General features: G+C 52.1%; 2 protein-coding genes across 10 annotated transcripts in view; one reads left to right on the plus strand and one right to left on the minus strand.

Annotated features, from left to right (window-relative positions):
• The window catches only part of SMG7 (SMG7 nonsense mediated mRNA decay factor), a 53,236-nt gene extending 49,028 nt beyond the window's left edge, over positions 1-4,208 (plus strand). For all 6 annotated transcript variants that reach the window (XM_065648956.1, XM_065648960.1, XM_065648961.1 and 3 more), the window contains 3 exons: positions 1,151-1,321; positions 1,407-1,558; positions 2,071-4,208. In XM_065648956.1, the coding sequence (XP_065505028.1) occupies positions 1,151-1,321; positions 1,407-1,558; positions 2,071-2,184 (437 nt within the window). In that variant the 3' untranslated portion in view covers positions 2,185-4,208. The remainder of the gene's footprint in view (positions 1-1,150; positions 1,322-1,406; positions 1,559-2,070) is intronic.
• Positions 4,209-4,967: 759 nt separating this feature from the next.
• NCF2 (neutrophil cytosolic factor 2) lies at positions 4,968-14,857 on the minus strand. 4 transcript variants are annotated; one of them, XM_065649026.1, is made up of 14 exons: positions 14,684-14,857; positions 14,128-14,210; positions 13,687-13,795; positions 13,350-13,484; positions 12,611-12,718; positions 12,037-12,096; positions 10,918-10,961; positions 10,561-10,702; positions 10,030-10,072; positions 9,536-9,645; positions 7,717-7,868; positions 7,534-7,645; positions 7,127-7,289; positions 4,968-5,086 (listed from the first exon to the last, which is right to left on the minus strand). In XM_065649026.1, the coding sequence occupies exons 1-14, from the start codon at positions 14,855-14,857 to the stop codon at positions 4,989-4,991; spliced, it is 1,533 nt and encodes a 510-aa protein (XP_065505098.1). In that variant the 3' UTR covers positions 4,968-4,988. The 4 variants fall into 4 exon arrangements, with proteins under 4 accessions (XP_065505098.1, XP_065505100.1, XP_065505099.1 ...); XM_065649028.1 differs by lacking the exon at positions 13,350-13,484; XM_065649027.1 differs by lacking the exon at positions 12,611-12,718.
• Between the last annotated feature and the right edge of the window lie 2,164 nt (positions 14,858-17,021).

The following is a 17,021-nucleotide window of genomic DNA, read 5'->3' on the forward strand; positions in this document are numbered from 1 at the left end:
GCCTAAGAACCTGGATTTTAATAGAAGTAGTTGAGTAGGATAAGTTGTAGGATGTATTAAATCCTGAAATCTCCTTAACTTAGATTCCTGAGAAGCATTTGGGAATAAGGCTTTAGTAACTCAAAAATCCGTATGCTTTCAGTGTTGCTTCATTGGAAAAAACAGGAAGAACCGCATTTCATAATGTAGATATTTGAAAGAGAAACTGTATGATTGAAGAATATAGAGGAATATATGACAGTTCTGTGTTTGTTTGTTTGCTTGTTTGTTTTTTACTGTAAAGCAGCCTACACAGCAAACCAGCTTTTTCCTTAGTAATTTTCTTAAAGGCATAAAAACCATTATAGTTACATCATGATTTTACTCTAAAAATCCAGAAGAGTGTGAAGGAAGGAATTAGTTGAATCTAAGAAACAAGTGGATTTTAAATAACATCTGCACTGGATGAGGTTTTTTTATTTTTTGGTCACACTAAGACTTTTGAAACCACCCAGGAATAACCGTTATGGGTGAAATGGAAGGAGTTGCAAAGTGCTTTTATTCGAGCAGGACTTACGGCTCACATGGGTTCAGCTTTCTCTCCCTTCACCTCGTTCAAGACGGCAGAGTATCCTCTGGTGTCTTCAGGCATCGTTTTCTTCCTGCCCACAGTCAAGTTTTTCTGCACTTGCTGTCCTCTTTTGCTCAGGGTTACGTTCTGGTCTGAATTGCTTTAAGATCCACAGAGGTATAAAACATTCCCAGCCTGGAGAGTTGAAGCCGTAAACTTGCAAACTCCTCAAGGTCTGACTTTTTTTAGCAGCTTGTCAAGCCTGGAAGCAGATATTTATTATTCTTTTTTTAGTTTGAGAAAAGTTATTCAAGAAACATAGGGAAAACCCACTTTGAGTAGCCAGCCCTCTTGAGGTTTCCTGGATTTTGGTTTTCTGGTAAGCATGTGGATGCATTAAACATAGTCATTCTGTTCTTGTGTATGCACAAAAATTTTCACTCGCAACTTAGGAATTTGCATTATGCTTGTGTAATGGAGGGAACAAAGCACTGGAGAAAACTGGGGAATGGCAGAATTTGCAGCAGCACTAAGAAACTCAAACTCGGGAGGCTCCTGCGGTTTCTGTTGACCTTTCTCCTCTTGCCTTGTCATCACTAGATCATTCGACACCAGCCAGCCAGTCTCCTCACTCCTCCAACCCCAGCAGCTTGCCGAGCTCCCCTCCAACCCATAACCACAATTCTGTTCCCTTCTCCAACTTCGGACCCATCGGGACTCCGGACAACAGAGACAGGAGAGTTGCAGACCGCTGGAAAGCCGAGAAGCCAGGCAAGTGCTGGGCTCCCGACTCTCGGCGTTTATTTTGCAATGGTTTTGCTACATTCCTTTGAACTTGTCTCCCTCCTGTTTTTAGCAATGGGAGGGTTCGGTCTGGACTATCTCCCAGCAACATCGTCGTCTTCGGAGAGCAGCTGGCACCAGTCCGGTGCTCCCAGTGGCACCTGGGCAGCCCAAGGTCCCCCCACCATGGAGGACTCCTCAACTGTGCTTATGGAGAGCCTGAAGGTACGTTTGGCCAAAACTCAGCTCAGGGGGACAGGTCCTTGTCTGTGGGGCTGGAAGATCCGGCGATGGGCTTTAGCCTAACATGCGTCAGAGTTCAGCGTCAGAAATGAAAGTTTTTTCCTGCAGATTCACTTACACAGGCAGCGTGGGAGGTGTTGACCGCTGCTGGAAGGTGTCACAGTTTTCCAGTTCTTGCTGTTCTAGAATATTTTGCGGAACAAGGCCAGGCTGGCAGAACTGGAAGAAATGATAGCATTTGTTTTGACTAGTCTAAAATTAGTAATCGTTAATGTGGGATGAATTTTTATGGTGATGAGGATTCTGGAGGAGGATCGGCTTCTTCTAGGGGAGCCTCTCTTCAGAAAGCCTTCTTTGAAGTCTGGCTAACTTTCACGATAAGCCAGGTAGGAATGATAAAGAGGGAGAAAATAGAAAACTGTCTCCGCTTTCTCATCTGTAAGAGGAGGGCTGTGTAAGGCGAGGAGGTACTAGTGTTGGCTGTTTGTTTTTAGTCCATCTGGTCCAGTTCCATGATGCACCCTGGCCCCTCAGCCCTGGAGCAGCTGTTAATGCAGCAGAAGCAGAAGCAGCAACGCGGACAAGGCACCATGAACCCGCCGCACTGAGGAAGGAGGTGGCGACCCTCGCAAACGAAGGCTCCATAAACCATGGCATGTTGGGTTTGCAGGCCTGGCCTGTGCGGGTGGCAGCCCTCTCTTCTGTTCCTTGCTGTCAGGAGGGCGTAAGTGCTCCACCGACCCGCTGAGTGTGCACAAAACGTCTGCAGCGCAAGAAAACCGACACCAGGAACTCTCCCATCCCTGGGGCCACTGGAGGGAGAGAGGAACTGCTGTTTGTCTCACTCAGTGACCCGATATCACCGCCTCTCACCTTCTCCATCGTGCATGTCCCCGGCCACATGGGAAGCAAAAGCTGAGAACGAAGAGCAGATGGGAGAAGCCAACGAGAACTTCTCAATCCTTTTCCTCTCTTTTGGGGAGATAAAAATAGGAATCCATTAATGATTGCTTTGCTGACTGAGAATGTAGTTGAAAAATTACTCCTAAACATCTTTATTACTATCTCAGTAGTAAGATCACACTGAATTCTTCCGTACACGGACGTGCTTTGTAGTCAGTGTGTAGCAATGAAAGCCCTGGTCGCTGCTCCGGTCGGAGGTGGTTGGTGACGAGGTGGGGCTCTGTCTCTTGCGCTAGCAAAGGAGTTCCGTGAAGGAGAGTCTGGCACTTGACACCACTTCACCTGTTGCCCAAAGGCTTTGACCAGCCCGTGGGTTGGGTTAGAGACTCCAGCATGAAATGCCCTCCTCTCAGGAGGTGTTTGAGCTGTCAGCGGTGACGCGGGGCATTGCAGAACTCTGCTGGACGAGCAAGTTAACTGCTACGGGGTTTTAAATTAATGTTTGATTCCTGTACATTTTACTGTAGCATAGTGGCTAGCCCCACAACGGGCAGGCTAGTCTGTGCACTCACAGCCCGACTCATTTTAATAGGTAGGTAGAAAGCTTTCGATGGTTTTTGGTTTGGTTTGGGTTGTGGTTTTTTTTTTTTTTCCTTTCTCTCTCCATCCTCCCATCTTCGCTGGACGCTAGTAGTTTCATTACCGACATGCAAATCTCGCAGAAAATAATCAGGGGTCCAGCAGGGCTGGGTAAAGCCGATACCAGTCGGCCCGGACAGTGCGGAGTGTATGCACCCCTCATCAGCTCTGCAGAAACCCGTCCCCCCCGCACCCCAAACCCCCAGCTGCAGCCCCAAACTTTCCGTTCCAGAATGAAATTCAAGGCACCCGTGGACCCACGTGTGTGAGCCACACGCGGAAGAAAGCGTAGTGCTGTTCATAGGTGAAAAGGTGCAGAAGGGAAAAGGAAAACGTTTTATTTGCTATTTATTAGGGGGAAGGAAGACTGGAAGCTTCGTTAAAGAAAAGGACAGCGTTTTTGTTAGGTTTCCCAGGGAAGTTCCGGAAACAATCTCCATGTCCGTGTGCTGTGTTTAGCAGGAGGGGTTTTGTGATGATTCAGGATCTCTGGGCTGGAAATCAGCTGCAGGGCAAAGCACATGCAGGAGCTGAAGTGACGCCCGGGCAGCCCCAGAGAACACAAAAAGGGAAGAGGGAGGAGGCACGATGCCCCCCTGGGGGTACGAGCAGCTCCCCCACCATCTCCACCTTAGCAACATCCCCGTTCTTTGGTGCATTTTGAAGCTGTATTTCCTTTAAAAAGTCCAAAAAGTGAAGTTCCCACCCAGCGGTAAGATGAACCGAACCCCTCCGTACTTCTCTCCGCCCCCCGCCCCGGTTTGTGTATCCAGCTGTGCACCCAAGGCAGCTGCCACATTCCCGTCTTCGAGCCGTCACCGACTCTTGCACCCCAGACACGCTAACCAGGTTCAGCGGCTCGCTCCCGGCAGCACCGGGGTCCCGGCCGCGCAGTTCCATTTGTGCATGAGCGTCCGACCCTCGGCTGGGAACCCCCTCCGGTGCCCGGGGGAGGAAGGGAAGGAGCCCCCAACAGAAACTGGTTTGTGTCGTAAGCTTTTTTTGTGTTTCTTGTCTGTCTGTGCAAGAACTGCAGCTGCTGAAATCAGCTTTGCCTTTAATTAAACCATGTTCTCTCCAGGCCCCTGTGTCGTGTTTTATTTCCTGTGTAACTTGGCTGCGAGCTTTTAAAAACGCATTATTTTCCTGGAGAAGTCAGAAGAAGGTTTGAAGTTGATTTTTTTTTTTTAAATTTATTTTTATTTGAAAGAAAACTAAATAAATGGCAGAGATTCTGACTTAGGCTCAGCGCAGATAATTGGATCGTGAGTTTGTGTGGCCTGTATGCGGTGCATTTTACCAGAAATTGGGGACGGGAGTAGCTTGCAGAGCTCTCTGGTTGCAGGCTGGAGTAGTTGAACCTGGTGGAACGCAGTGGCAGCTGCAGGAGACGGATCCTTCTGCCATTGACCTGTACATCGGGATGTTGGCTGTTTGCAGCCAGTTTCTAAATGGTAAAATGTGGCAAAGAAAACGATGGAGGTGCTCTGGTTTTTTAAAAATGATGGGTGTTTATTGTATCCAGGCAGCTTTTCAGGATAAGCTCCCTTAAAAATAAAGGTGAGATTTAGGTTTTGTCCAGAATGTGCGGTAGGATCCAAAATGGGGAAACTGCTGCCCTTGGCCTCTCGGAAGCGAAGTGCTGTACCTGCAGCTTGCACGTTTTGAGGATGGGGCAAGTCTCTCGGTAAGCACAGGGGTTTTTTTAGAGAACAATGCAAAAGGTAAAAATAACAAAGCTTTTAGTACGAGTAGCAATAATAATGTAAGTCCGTTTTCAGATGCAGTGATTAATATGGGAACTTCTCAGTTGCAACGGTTGAATTATTTTTTTTTTTTTTCCCCACAACTCCTTTTAACTCTTCTGAAATCACATCTCCGGGTCTTCAGCATTAGGCTTTTGAACAAAAGCGGAGGGGAAGATGCCAATCTTCCCATTGCATTGCCCTTCTAACCAGTCTTCATTCACTGGAAGGAAAAATTAACACCATTTTTGTCACCCCAGGGCTGTACAGCAGCACAGTAACCTCCACATGCTACGGACAGGCCTGAGATCTCCATTTTAAGGTTTTTTTGCTGATAAACCTTTTAGCCCAGCCGAAAGTTTGGTAGAGAGAGGAACGTGGTGGAAAGGGGCTGAGGAGGAGGGAGAGCAAAGCTGTAAGGTAAGAAAGAACGCGCTGCCAAGCACAGGTGGGAAAAATAGATCAAAATAGGGGTTTAGAAACTGCCTCGAATACAAGGAAACCGAGTGTGGAGAGCAAGGAAATGGTCTGGGACGGGTTCCGCTCTTCAAGGTGTCAACTGAAGTGGATTTGAACCTGCTCTTCCACAAAAAACGCCTGTGCTACCCTGGGTTAAGTAAAGCTTAGGAGCTCTGAAAACTTGCTGTGAGGAGCCAAATGAGGTGAGGGCCAACTTTTTAATGGGAAATATTTAGCTCAGCAGTGACGGAGTAGGATTTTGTGCTGGGGGGAGTCATTGGTGTTGCATGGTGCAAAAACTCAGCCGTGCAGCGGTGGAGGGGACCGAGATGGCGCCAGCCAGCATGAATTAGCGACAGCTACACAGAGCAAAGTGTCATCGTTTGTCATCCCGTCTGTGCGCTCTGCACAGACGTGAAAGGTTCCAGCTCCAAAATGTGTGCTAGATCTTGCTGAGGCTTGGTCAGTATTTAAGCCTTGGTTCTCATAGACGCACTAAAGACTGATATTAAAAAGACTGAGGCCAATGGTAGGTGGTACACTTAAAGAAAAGCAGCCAGAAAAAGGTGCCAGGTGAGGGGAGCGGGAGTAAGATTGTTCTCCCATTGTGGGGGTGGCAGTCAAAATGAGGCATCTCCTTTAAAAAATTATCTGTGATCAGTAAAGTTAAACACGGCTCGAGTGAAACTCTCCTGTCTTGGAACTGTTTGGGGCAGGGAGAGGCAGAAGCAGGGCTGTGATGAAAATGTAACTGAGATGTGGGTGGGAAGCCTCTGGTAGGGCTGGAGGAGCAGCTTTGGTGGAAGATTCTTGAAGAAAGCAGTCTTGAAGATCATAGAATCACAGAACAGTTTGGGTTGAAGGGCCCTTCCCAGCTCCCCCAGTGCCCCCCTGCCCTGAGCAGGGACATCTGCACCAGCTCCGGTTGCTCAGAGCCCCGTCCAGCCTGGCCTGGGATGTCTCCAGGGATGGTTCATCCACCACCTCTCTGGCCAACCTGAGCCAGGCTCTCACCACCCTCAGGGCCAACAATTTCTTCTTCATGTCCAATCTAAACCTGCCCTCTTTCAGTTTAAAACCATCACCCCTTGTGCTATCACAACAGGCCCTGCTAAAAAGTCTGTCCCCAAAGCTGTTGGGTCCTGCTTGTCTTGTGGCTCCAGAGAACGGTCTTGACAAGCCAAAAGCCCTGTGGTTAGTCAGGACCGTGCAAAGCAGAGCCTGGAAACACTTCAGTAGGTTGGAGCGCCCTCTTCTCTATCAAAGGTAGTGAACGGCAGCTTGCAGGAGAGGTTTGCTTTCAGTGAAGCTGCCTGAGCCAGGCTGCTGCTCGGCAGGTTCCCAGCGTGAAGCAGGACAGGAGGACTCGGGGGAAGAGATCATAGAATCACAGAATCATTTTGGTTGGCAGAGACTCTCAAGATCATCGAGTCCAACCGTTCCCCCACCCCCGGCACTGCCCCACGTCCCTGAGAACCTCATCTCCATGTCCAACCCCTCCAGGGATGGTGACTCCAGCACTGCCCTGGGCAGCCTGTTCCAATGCCCCACAGCCCTTTGGGGAAGAAATTGTTCCAAGATCAAGATCCCTAGTGATGCTTTTAAGCTCCACTGAAGAACCTGTGTCCCATGTCTGACCAAATTCCTGAGACTTTTTGGCCTGACCAGCAGACTCTGGGAACCCACAACTTGCACTGAACGGAGCAGGAGCTGCTGCCGTTGCCCGGCATCTCAGGCGCAGGCCCGAGTTCTCACCAGAGCCGGGAGGTCCCTCCCTCCCCGTGCAGCGGAAGGACCAGATTACCTTTGGATAAAACGAGTATCACATCTCCTGCCTGAAACTCCAGGTCTTCAGGTTGGGTGGCTTCGTAATTGTACTGCGCTACAACCTGGGTTAGTCGTGTCTCCTCCAGCATTGCCTCTTGTGGTGACTCCTCTGGTTTGCTGTCAGGTAAAAATCCCTCTCCCTGGGGTGGGAAAGAAGCTGGTAAGGACACCTTTGTCTTCACCTTTTTCTTTGTACCAGGGTAAGAGAGACAAGCTCTACTTCTCCTCTCCTCCCCGCTTTGCTCCTCTGCCTTTCCAGATGTCACCGGCTCGCTTTGAAAGCCCCGAGCCTGCGCTCACAGCAAGGAAAGCAGAGGCAACGTGCTGAGGTTCCCTGCTGGGAGCGGGCAGAAGAGGAGGCTGCCGCCGCGAGCCGTCGCTGACCTCCGTGATGTCGCACCAGACCGTCAGACAGTTGTCCTTGCTCTGGCTCCAAGCCTGCCCGAGGTTCTCCGTGCTCAGAGTCACCAGCGCTTGGCTCTCCGCAGGCTTGTACCTGGGCGGACATGGGGTAAGTAAAGGAGAGAGCTCTGAAAACACGGCTCACCTCTGAAAGCAGGACCTCACCTCAGCTCTGTGTGCTCGGGCTGGAGCTCCAGCTTCTTGCAAACCAGGTCCAGGAGCTCCCGGTAGGAGAGGTCTGGCTCAACTTGCAGGGCGACCGTGTATTTGTGATGCACCTTGAGGACGTGGGGGCTGGGGACAGCTGCTTCGGGCTCCTGTGGGTGGGAGACGGGGTGTGACGGCGCTGGGATGTGGAAACTGTGGTCTCCTGAGCCAGAACGGAGCTGCAGGACATCAGGAGGGTCAGGAGCCATCTCGGCCAGCGTGTGCAGCCTCGGGCATGTCCCCCGGGGCAGGTTGTGCCACCAAAGCTGTGGCTGGACGCATGGCTGGTTGGCAGCCCTGGGCTTGTCCCAGGAGACAGCACAGTAACGCGTTGGGCACTTATCAACCAAATTGTTGCTTTTGGGTGGCCACATTCATTGTGTGTCCATCCCCCAAGCCCCTTGTTTTTTTTTTCAGTTGGGATTGTCAGTTTTCCCATCTGCACAGCGTGACCTGCTGATGTGCTGACCCTGCCCAGGAGCACACGCGTTACAGCCAAGCTCTCTCCTGTTTCTCCTTCTCAAGTGCCACGTGAGTTGAACAAGCGTTTTGCCAAGAGCCATGGGGGGAGCAGACCTGCAGGAGACCTCCCAAAAAGCAGCTCTAGTCACCCCGTTGGGTCCTGGTGACCTGCTGGTCCCTAGGCTTGTCATTACACTTTGGAACGGTGAAAACCTGGAACACTTTCGGGCAGGACAGCACCTTTTAGTGCATAATAAATATGGGTTTGTAGTGCAGACCTCGGGATTCACGTTCAGGGATGTTACCTTGGCTGCTTCTCTCGGCTGCGCCGCAGTCGCAGGAGCGTGGTCTGTGGAGGAAGAAAGAGATGGGATGGGAGAAATGTTGCTGCTCTGTGCCTAAATATGCGTTCAGATCTCCTGCAGCCCTTCTCCTTGACACCCGTCATTGTCTGCAGCACCAGCAACCAGCCCTGGAGCCACCAGCAGTGGTCCCTTGAGTGGACGCAGCATCGACTGCAATGGGATTCATTGGTAAGATTTAGATAGGACCACCCAGCAGAGGTCTGGGCTCTGTGCCTTCCTTCCTATAGGGACAGGAGCTTTACGGGTGGGATGTCTTTTTGGGTGGATTTAAAAAAAAAAAAAAAATTCTACATAAGCTGCTGGTTTTAGTGTCTTTGCTCTTCTGATCTCCCCAGGTCAACACTGAAAACCGGAGACAATCCTTGTCCTTCACTGTGGTTGTAAAGCTAAATGTGGACCTGCAGGCAGGGCGATTCGATGCAGGTTTGGTGAAATCCTTTCACAAGGAGCTGCTGTACGTTTTGTCAAGGCTTTGACACGACCGTGCTCGTTGTGAGAAGAAACAGAGCTTTGCTCTTGAATGCGGTCCCGCTGCTACATCTGTGATGGCTTTTGGTGCCATAAAGATGCTCTTTGAGGTTGTTGGGTCCTTGTGATGTTTGCCCTTAACTCCCATGAGCCGCAACTATCTTCTCTGTCACTTGGATCACCTGGGTCACTTGCCCCATTCCTATCCCCAGGCTCTTTTCCCAATTAGTCACTGTGCTAATTAAGAGCACGGAGGGACTTATTTTCCTCAAGGACTCACATGTTCTATTTTACTCCATCCTCAGCGCTGCAGTTGCTGTCTCTGCCTCGTGCTTCAATGTCTCTCCACCCTTGACTGCAAATGAGCCCCAGAACGAGATGGAGATGAACCCCAGCTCTGGTCTCAATGTGCGAGGACACTGAGGAGATGGTGTCAAACCTGCTGCCAGGGTTTTGTCCCTAAAGCACCCCTGTCCTGTCACCTCCCTGCGCTGACCTGGTGCTGGCCGCCGCGGCTTCTCCGGAGCACTGGAGCTGGGTGGCTCTGGGATCTCGGCTTCTGGAGAGTTTTCTTCCTGTGGCGGGTGGGAACAAGGTAGAGCTGCCAATCCCACCCTTCCCAAGGGAGCTGGGGCACTGCCGCCTCGTGGAGCTTCCCCTCCAACCCAGTTTCGCAAGGTTTGTTCAGGGTCTTGAACCGAGGAGGGCTGACCTCGCTACCCCTTCATCTCCTCGGCATTGCCAACCACTGCCCATCAGCACAGCGTCTGCCCAGATTTCACAGGTTTCTGAGCTCACGTTAAGACACTGTGATCCAGAAGAACCAATTCCAGCATTACAAGGGGGAGGGAGTTGCAGTTATGGGTCCTGCTGCAAGGCCCAGAAATAGGTGGCGGTGGGTGAATATGTGGACATCTGCCCTCCCCAGGACACCATCTCCTCCTGGGTCTCCTCACCTGGATGTGCAGCTTGTTCTGGAGCTCCATGGGCTCAAGGAAATTGCAGGGGACAATTCCTTTCTGCAGAGGAAAGAGAGATGAGTGGGGATTCCTTGGCAAGGAGGCAGCACACTGCTGGAGGATGCAGCTGAGCTTGTCCCTGCCCTGACTCCAGGGGAGTCCCTGAGGTGCGAAGGTTTGTTGCTGCACGTTGGATGGGTTTCACTGAACCCTGTGGCCTCATCCAGGTGGACAGAAGGGACTTAACAATGAGGGTGGTGAGAGCCTGGCCCAGGTTGGCCAGAGGTGGTGGCTGAACCATCCCTGGAGACATCCCAGGCCAGGCTGGACGGGGCTCTGAGCAACCGGAGCTGGTGCAGATGTCCCTGCTCATGGCAGGGGGGGCACTGGGGGAGCTGGGAAGGGCCCTCCAACCCAAACGGTTCTGATTCTGTGACTTGAGTCAGAAACTCGGTTGTTGACAGCAAGGCTTTGTTCTCCAGGTCCTCTGCAGAACCTCGCAGCATCCACCCCATCATCCTCCCCACCACCAAGTACCCCCCCGGTACCTTCCCGTTGAACATCACTGTAGCCCAGTTGTCCTTCTCTTTCTTCAGGACGAAGACGATGTTTCCCGGCAGGACCTGCAGCTCCTCGCTGGTCTCGGGGATGAACTCGTACAGTACGCGGTGCGGCTGCCCTTCGAGAGCCCTGCGTGCGGGAGCAGCGACCGGGTCAGGCAGGTGGGTGACATCGCTGGCTTATTTTGCAGGGGAACCCAGACCTCTGGCTCCTTGTTCCTATGGTCCTTTCCCCGTCCCCCCCCGAGCTTTGGGTGCTGCTGGGTGCTCAGGTGTGATGGTGCAGGACGGGGTGGGGCCTGGCTGCACAGGTCAGCAGCGTTGCCCGTCCTTCATCCAACTTACCTGAGGATTTCTGGGGTCTTGGGCCTGGGCGGAGGACCAGTGGCCTGCCAACAAGAAGACAAAAAGAAAATTATCAGTAATCTGGAAGATTTCAGTTGCTTTGCAGAAATGTCCTGCAGCCTTCTACCGTCACCCCGACATGGTTCTTTTTTCCCTGAGCTGGTGTTGGGGCAGACGATTTGAACCCAAAGTGATTTTTTTGCTGCTCTGCAGCTGGCTGCAGTATGTTTTTGGCAACTGCCTTTTGTGGCTCTGCTCCTTCAAATGAGCACTTTCCAAATTCCTCCACCTGCGGCTGGTTTTCAGAGGCACAGTCCTGGTGTCAGTTGTGACTTTGGTTTCAGCTCACAGAGGGCTGAGATTGCGGATTTGAGATCCGCTGGTTTAAGCAGTGTTGTGCTTCCCTGTACCTTCCCTTTATTGTGCTTGTAAAATCCCCAGCTACCGTTGTCCTGCTTTATGGTCTCTCCTGCCTAAGTATTTTGAGGTCTCTGGTGGATTTTATCAACCTCCTGAAGAAGCTACTTGAAATAGTCCTGACTCCTGCAGCGACGTGTCAACACTTGGCTGCGTGGAGATGATGTATTTTCTCTTGCGTAACGGTGCTGTGGGCTGCAGCAGCTGCACTTCCCCGTATCCTCTCGAAATGCTCCTGTAAAAACTCCCGGGCACCTTTAGGTATGGAAAGATGCTGCTGCTTCATCAGGAAAATGGCAATGAAAATGCAAAGGGCTTTGGGAACCAGGAGGAGGATGGAGCTCTTGCTTCTCTGATGGCTTGAGCTGAGATAGATGAACCCGATTAATCTTACAGGGAGGGTCTGAGACCGCTCCCTGCCAAAGCTGTTGCCCGGTGGGGGCAGAAGATGTGCTGCCCAGCCGCTGCTTCCTTGTTTGGGGAACCGGCTTGGCCTCGGCCACAAATGTAGGTGGGTTTGATGATGAGGAGATCAGCTGAGATGCAGGGGCAGCATCTGCCCCCTCTCCGTGCAGTAGCAGAAAGTTCAGGGTGATGATGCTGCTGTTTGCTCCCTGCCGTGAGACAGAGCTGGGGGGTGACGCCCATCCCTGTGTTCTCCTGAACCTTCACCAAGGTCGCTGTTCATCACTGGTGACTTACCTGTGGTTGGAGCGGAGCAAATCCTGAAAAATCGTCTTTATCCACCACGGATGCCACCACCTAGAGCCAAAGACAGACAGACAGTGACTTGATGACCTCTGACGCCCACCCTCCTCCTTTGCTGTTGGCCAAGTCAAGCTCCTCGGGATGCTTCAGGTTCAAGATTTTAGGCAAAGTATCTTTGACTACAGGCTGAATGCTTTTGGTACCAAAACTCTCCTCTCAGCTGTGGCAAGGTCTCAGCTCAGCCTCATCTTTACTGCAGTTAGAGTCACTGTAACCTCAAAGTTTCCCTTTATATTTTGATTACAAATGTTGAAGCAAGTCAGAGTTCAAATCAAGCCCCTACCTCCTGTAGGCAACTTTAAACATTGTTTGGAAAGTTCATAAATGTTGGTGTTCTTCAGGGAGAGAACTGGAGATCACTTGTGGGTGTCAGATGTTAAATATCTTCTTTTCCCCTCCCCAAGGCACAGCCCAGCAGATAGCAGCTCGGAGGGGTGGTGAGAGGGTGGTCAGCACCTCACTTCAACCTCCAGGCTTGGCCTGAATGGAGAAGATCCTTCTTTCTTACCATAGCTTTTCCCAGGTAGTCCTTCTTCTCCAGCTGAGCCACCTGCTTTTCGTTTGGTCTAAACAGCTTCCCCGCAGGAATGGCCACCAGCTCGCACACCTTCTGCTTCTATAGCACAGAGATGTCATAGAATCACAGAATCATTTTGGTTGGAAGAGACCCTCAAGATCATCGAGTCCAACTGTTAACCCACCCCTGGCACTGCCCCATGTCCCTGAGAATCTCATCTCCGTCTGTCCAACCCCTCCAGGGACGGTGACTCCAGCACTGCCCTGGGCAGCCTGTTCCAATGCCCCACAGCCCTTTGGGGAAGAAATTGTTCCCCAGATCCAACCTCAACCTCCCCTGGTGCAACTTCAGGTTGTTTTCTCTCATCCTGTTGCTTGTTACTTGGGATAACAGACCAACACCCTCCATGTGCTCTTCAGAGGTGAGAGCAGTGACTGTCCCCTTCCTCCTGCCCCTGGGGCTAAGATCTTGCTCCATAAAGTCAAAACTCCACCGTGACAGCCCTGATATGGTCCGTTTAACCTGGTCTTCCCATCCCTGCCACCCCAGGGACCCAAAGCTCTTCCCACCGACTCACGTCTCAGTACAACACCCACATTTTGCTCAGCCGGCTGCATTTTTCTCCTGCTTTGCTAAAGCTGTAGCTAAAAGTTGGTTTCTCTGTCACTGGGATTTTTCTCCCTCCTCCCCGTGAGCAAACGTGGTGGCTGTGGGACCCGCTCCTCCTTACCAGGATGGCTTCCATCGCCCTGTCGATCTTGTTGTGCTGGGGCTCGCTCTTCATGCTCATGGCCAGCGTCAGGTGCTCCTCAGCTTTCTTCCAGTCCTCCAGCGTGGCGAACACCAGCGCGATGTTATAGAGTATCTGCCGGAGGGACGGGAGCAAGGAAATGAGCTCTTGGAGCAGCCAGACCCTTGCCAGGTGAAGGGCAGGACAGCAGGGTGGTGGCACAGAGCTCTGCACCAGCTTGCTCGCTTTATTTTGCAAGGCACAAAGAGAGGTTGGCTGTCTTCTCCCGAGATTTCTTAAGATGGTAAAAAACCCTTTGGGGCCAAGCCTTTCTCACCTCGCAAGCGAAGAGCCTGTACCGCAACCCCAGGATCTTGTAGTCGATGAGCTGGTTGCCTCGCAGCTGCGCCAGCGCCTCTTTGAAATCCTCAATGGCCTTTTCATGGCTGCGGAGCAAAGGACAAGGGTGTCACCACCTCATGGTGGCACTCTGGCTGCCTGGTACCCCTCACAAGTGTCTCCAAGTCTTTGCTGAAACTTGTTTGGGTTTAGTTGGGTCTCTCCTATCCCCTCGTAGTGTTTTTGGACACGCCAGGAGGAGGAGAGATGCTCTGAAGCTGGTGTTAATCCCAGCTGCGCTGCTGAGGAACGGGAGCCTGTTTTACCTCAAGGGGTTGCAGTTTGGCCCCCGGGGTACCACCCCAGCTGGGGCTGTCCCCAGCCAGAGGTTGGCATCTCCGCAAGCCGCAAAACCGAGACGCTAAGTCCTTCCACTCACTTCTGCCTGCGGTAAAACACGGTCCCCCGCTGGAAATAAGCCACTGCCAGGTGCTTGTCGCAGCCGATGCTCCGGGTGAACGCCTGCACGGAGGTAGGAACGGGGCAAAAAGATGGGGAGAAGAGCAAACCTTTAAAAATCCGAGGGTTTTAGAGCGGTTATACCTGTCCTCCCTTAGCCAAGGGGCCTAAGCTGGGCTCTGTGGGCGATGTCTCCCTGCAGCGTTGGGCACTGGGTGGTAGAGCCTGTCCCAGGCTCCTAATTTTTTTTGAGCTGGAAGCATCTGCCACTGCTCGCTCGGCAGCTCAGTGCCCCGCGGTCACTTCTGGGAGGGAGAAAACACCGGCGGCAAACTGTGCTGCACCTCTGCTGCCGCTTTGCCTCTGACTCACCAAGAAAACAGGTTCAGCAGGAAGAGCCCGGGGCTGTCATGCTTTAAAAAGTCCCGAATCCTTCCCTTAGACCGCGGCCCTTAGTTCCTCCCTTTCCCAGTGCGTCCATCTGTCTGGCAGGTCTCCGTGCAAACTCGCCGCTGCCTGCGGGCGCTGTCCCTTACCTCCTCCGCCTCGGCCAGCTGCCCCAGGACGAGGTGGATGCAGCCGATGTTAAAGCAGATTTTGGCAGGGGGGTGCTGGACGGCCGTGAAGGCGTCCAGGGCTGCTTGCCACTCCTTCCCATCCGCCGCGCACACCCCTTCTTGCCACAGACGGATCGTCTCCACCAGGGACATGGCCACTGGCAGCGGGATGCAGGGTCCCCGGCCGTGTCTTGGGTCTTGTCCCTCTCCTCGCGGCGCTGCTCAGCCTCTCTCTGTCTCCTTTCTGCCTCTGCTTCTGCCTCTGTGTCGCAAAACTGCCAGGAAGTGGCTTCACTGGCGTCACCCCAGGCGGCCCCGCCATGGGGAAGTGGGGCAGAGGCTGCTCTGCCGCAGTGGGTTTCCACGCCGAGCTGCCGTGGGTTGTGCGACAGGTCCTCTTTGGGCTTTGCTTCTCTGGGTTTTCTCATGAAAAGCTGTAGATTTTGTCAGCTGGGTGGTTGAGCAGGTCAAATTTAGGGTTGCAAAGCCGCAGCAGCTGAGCCTCTTGTTCCCTCCAAAGCGTGGTCCTTGATGGAGGTGGTTGCCTGGAGAAGAGGAGGCTCCGGGGAGACCTTGTTGTGGCATTTCTGTACTTAAAAGGAGGCAATAAGAAAGATAGGGACAGACCTTTTAGCAGGGCCTGTTGCGATAGGACAAGGGGTAATGGTTTTAAACTAAAAATGGGGAGATTCAGGCCGGACATGGGGAAGAAATTTTTTATACTGAGGGTGGTGAGAGCCTGGCCCAGGTTGGCCAGAGAGGTGGTGGCTGAACCATCCCTGGAGACATCCCAGGCCAGGCTGGACGGGGCTCTGAGCAACCGGAGCTGGTGCAGATATCCCTGCTCAGGGCAGGGGGGGCACTGGGGGAGCTTTGAAGGTCCTTTCAACCCAAACTGTTCTGTGATTCTAGATGGTTCCTGCAAGCAGCTCCTGGCAGGCAGGGCTGCTGGAGGGGACAGGTGGCACTGAGCATGTGGCAGCAGTGGCAGCAGTGACCGCAGGGGTCTGAGCTGCTGACTCAGGTTTGGAGCTGGGTGCTCCACACGTGGTTTCTAAGTTATTTTGGAAGTACTTTGCCCCTGCTGCGTCTACCAGTGACGTGACGTGCATGTTGTAAGAGCCTAAAATATGTCAGCAAGACTTGGCCCTTGTGCATTTGCTCAGATTTCCCCAAAAATCTACAAAATGGCAATGAGAGGAGGGAGGTGGTGAAGGAGACTGTTAGTCACCTTCTGCTCAGGATGAAACCCAAGCTGCTGAAGAGCAAGGATGTTTTTTAATCAAAAGTAGGACTGAGCTTATCCCTGAAGCCTGGATCTCTCTTTGGTTCTCCAGCTGCAAGCATGTCCTTGGCATCCCTCTGCGCCCAGCTGGCTCCATGGGCTTCTGACGGGAGCGCAGAGGAGACTCTGAGAGCTCCAGGAAAAAAACGCAGAGGGAAATGTAACCAGCTGAAGCGATGCTGAAGGAGAGGGGTGGGAGTAATGACACGGCGAGCGTGAAAACACCCCTCCGAGACGCCTTTTCCCATTCCTTCGGGAATGGAAAACCCAATCTTGCAGGAAATGGTTCACCTTACTGCAGGGATGATTTTCTGCTTATTTAATTGTCTGAATTGACACACTGGTAGGGAGGGTCAGGTTGAGCCCAAAACTGGTACAAGGGGAGCTGGAGGAGGGTGGAAGATCACCTGTGGCAAGTGTGTTTTGTTTTGTTTTTTCTTGTGTTTCACAGAAAGGTGGGATCTGAAAGATGCAAACGCTCAGAGCAGCTATCCTGCTGCTCGGTTATTTTTAGTGTAACATTCAAGCAATTTCGAAGCTGTGACAAACACACCCCTTCTAGTGAGTCTCTTCGTTCCCCTTTCTCTTACCAAGTTGATTTAGCGGGCAAACTTCTTTCTTCTACAGCAATGTCCGAGAGGAAGTGAGTAACAGAGCTGGTGACACCTCCCGTGGGAGATTCTTGGAATCCGGCACAAATGCAGATCACCAAGATGTGGGTAAGAAATACACAGAAATGCTCAAAATCCAGCCAGCGCACAGCAGTTGGTTTTGAGTTTGCATAACAACAACGCGCTCAAGTTTATCATCATTTTTGGAGACTCAAAAAGAGATTGATCCAGGCAGTAGAAAACATTACGTATTGAGGAAAGACCAAGGGGATTGACCTTGTTTGGGAGACGGATCTATAATGCAGGAGGAGATGGAGCGTGTCCAGCTCCTCCCCTGGATGGCAGGTCTGAGCTCTCCCCACGCAGGACCCAAGTTTTTTGGGTTGGCTCCCTAAGCGGTGTCAGGGAGTGAGGCAGGAGC

The sequence above is a fragment of the Caloenas nicobarica genome, chromosome 20 (assembly GCF_036013445.1).
Source record: "Caloenas nicobarica isolate bCalNic1 chromosome 20, bCalNic1.hap1, whole genome shotgun sequence".
Lineage (NCBI taxonomy): Eukaryota > Metazoa > Chordata > Aves > Columbiformes > Columbidae > Caloenas > Caloenas nicobarica.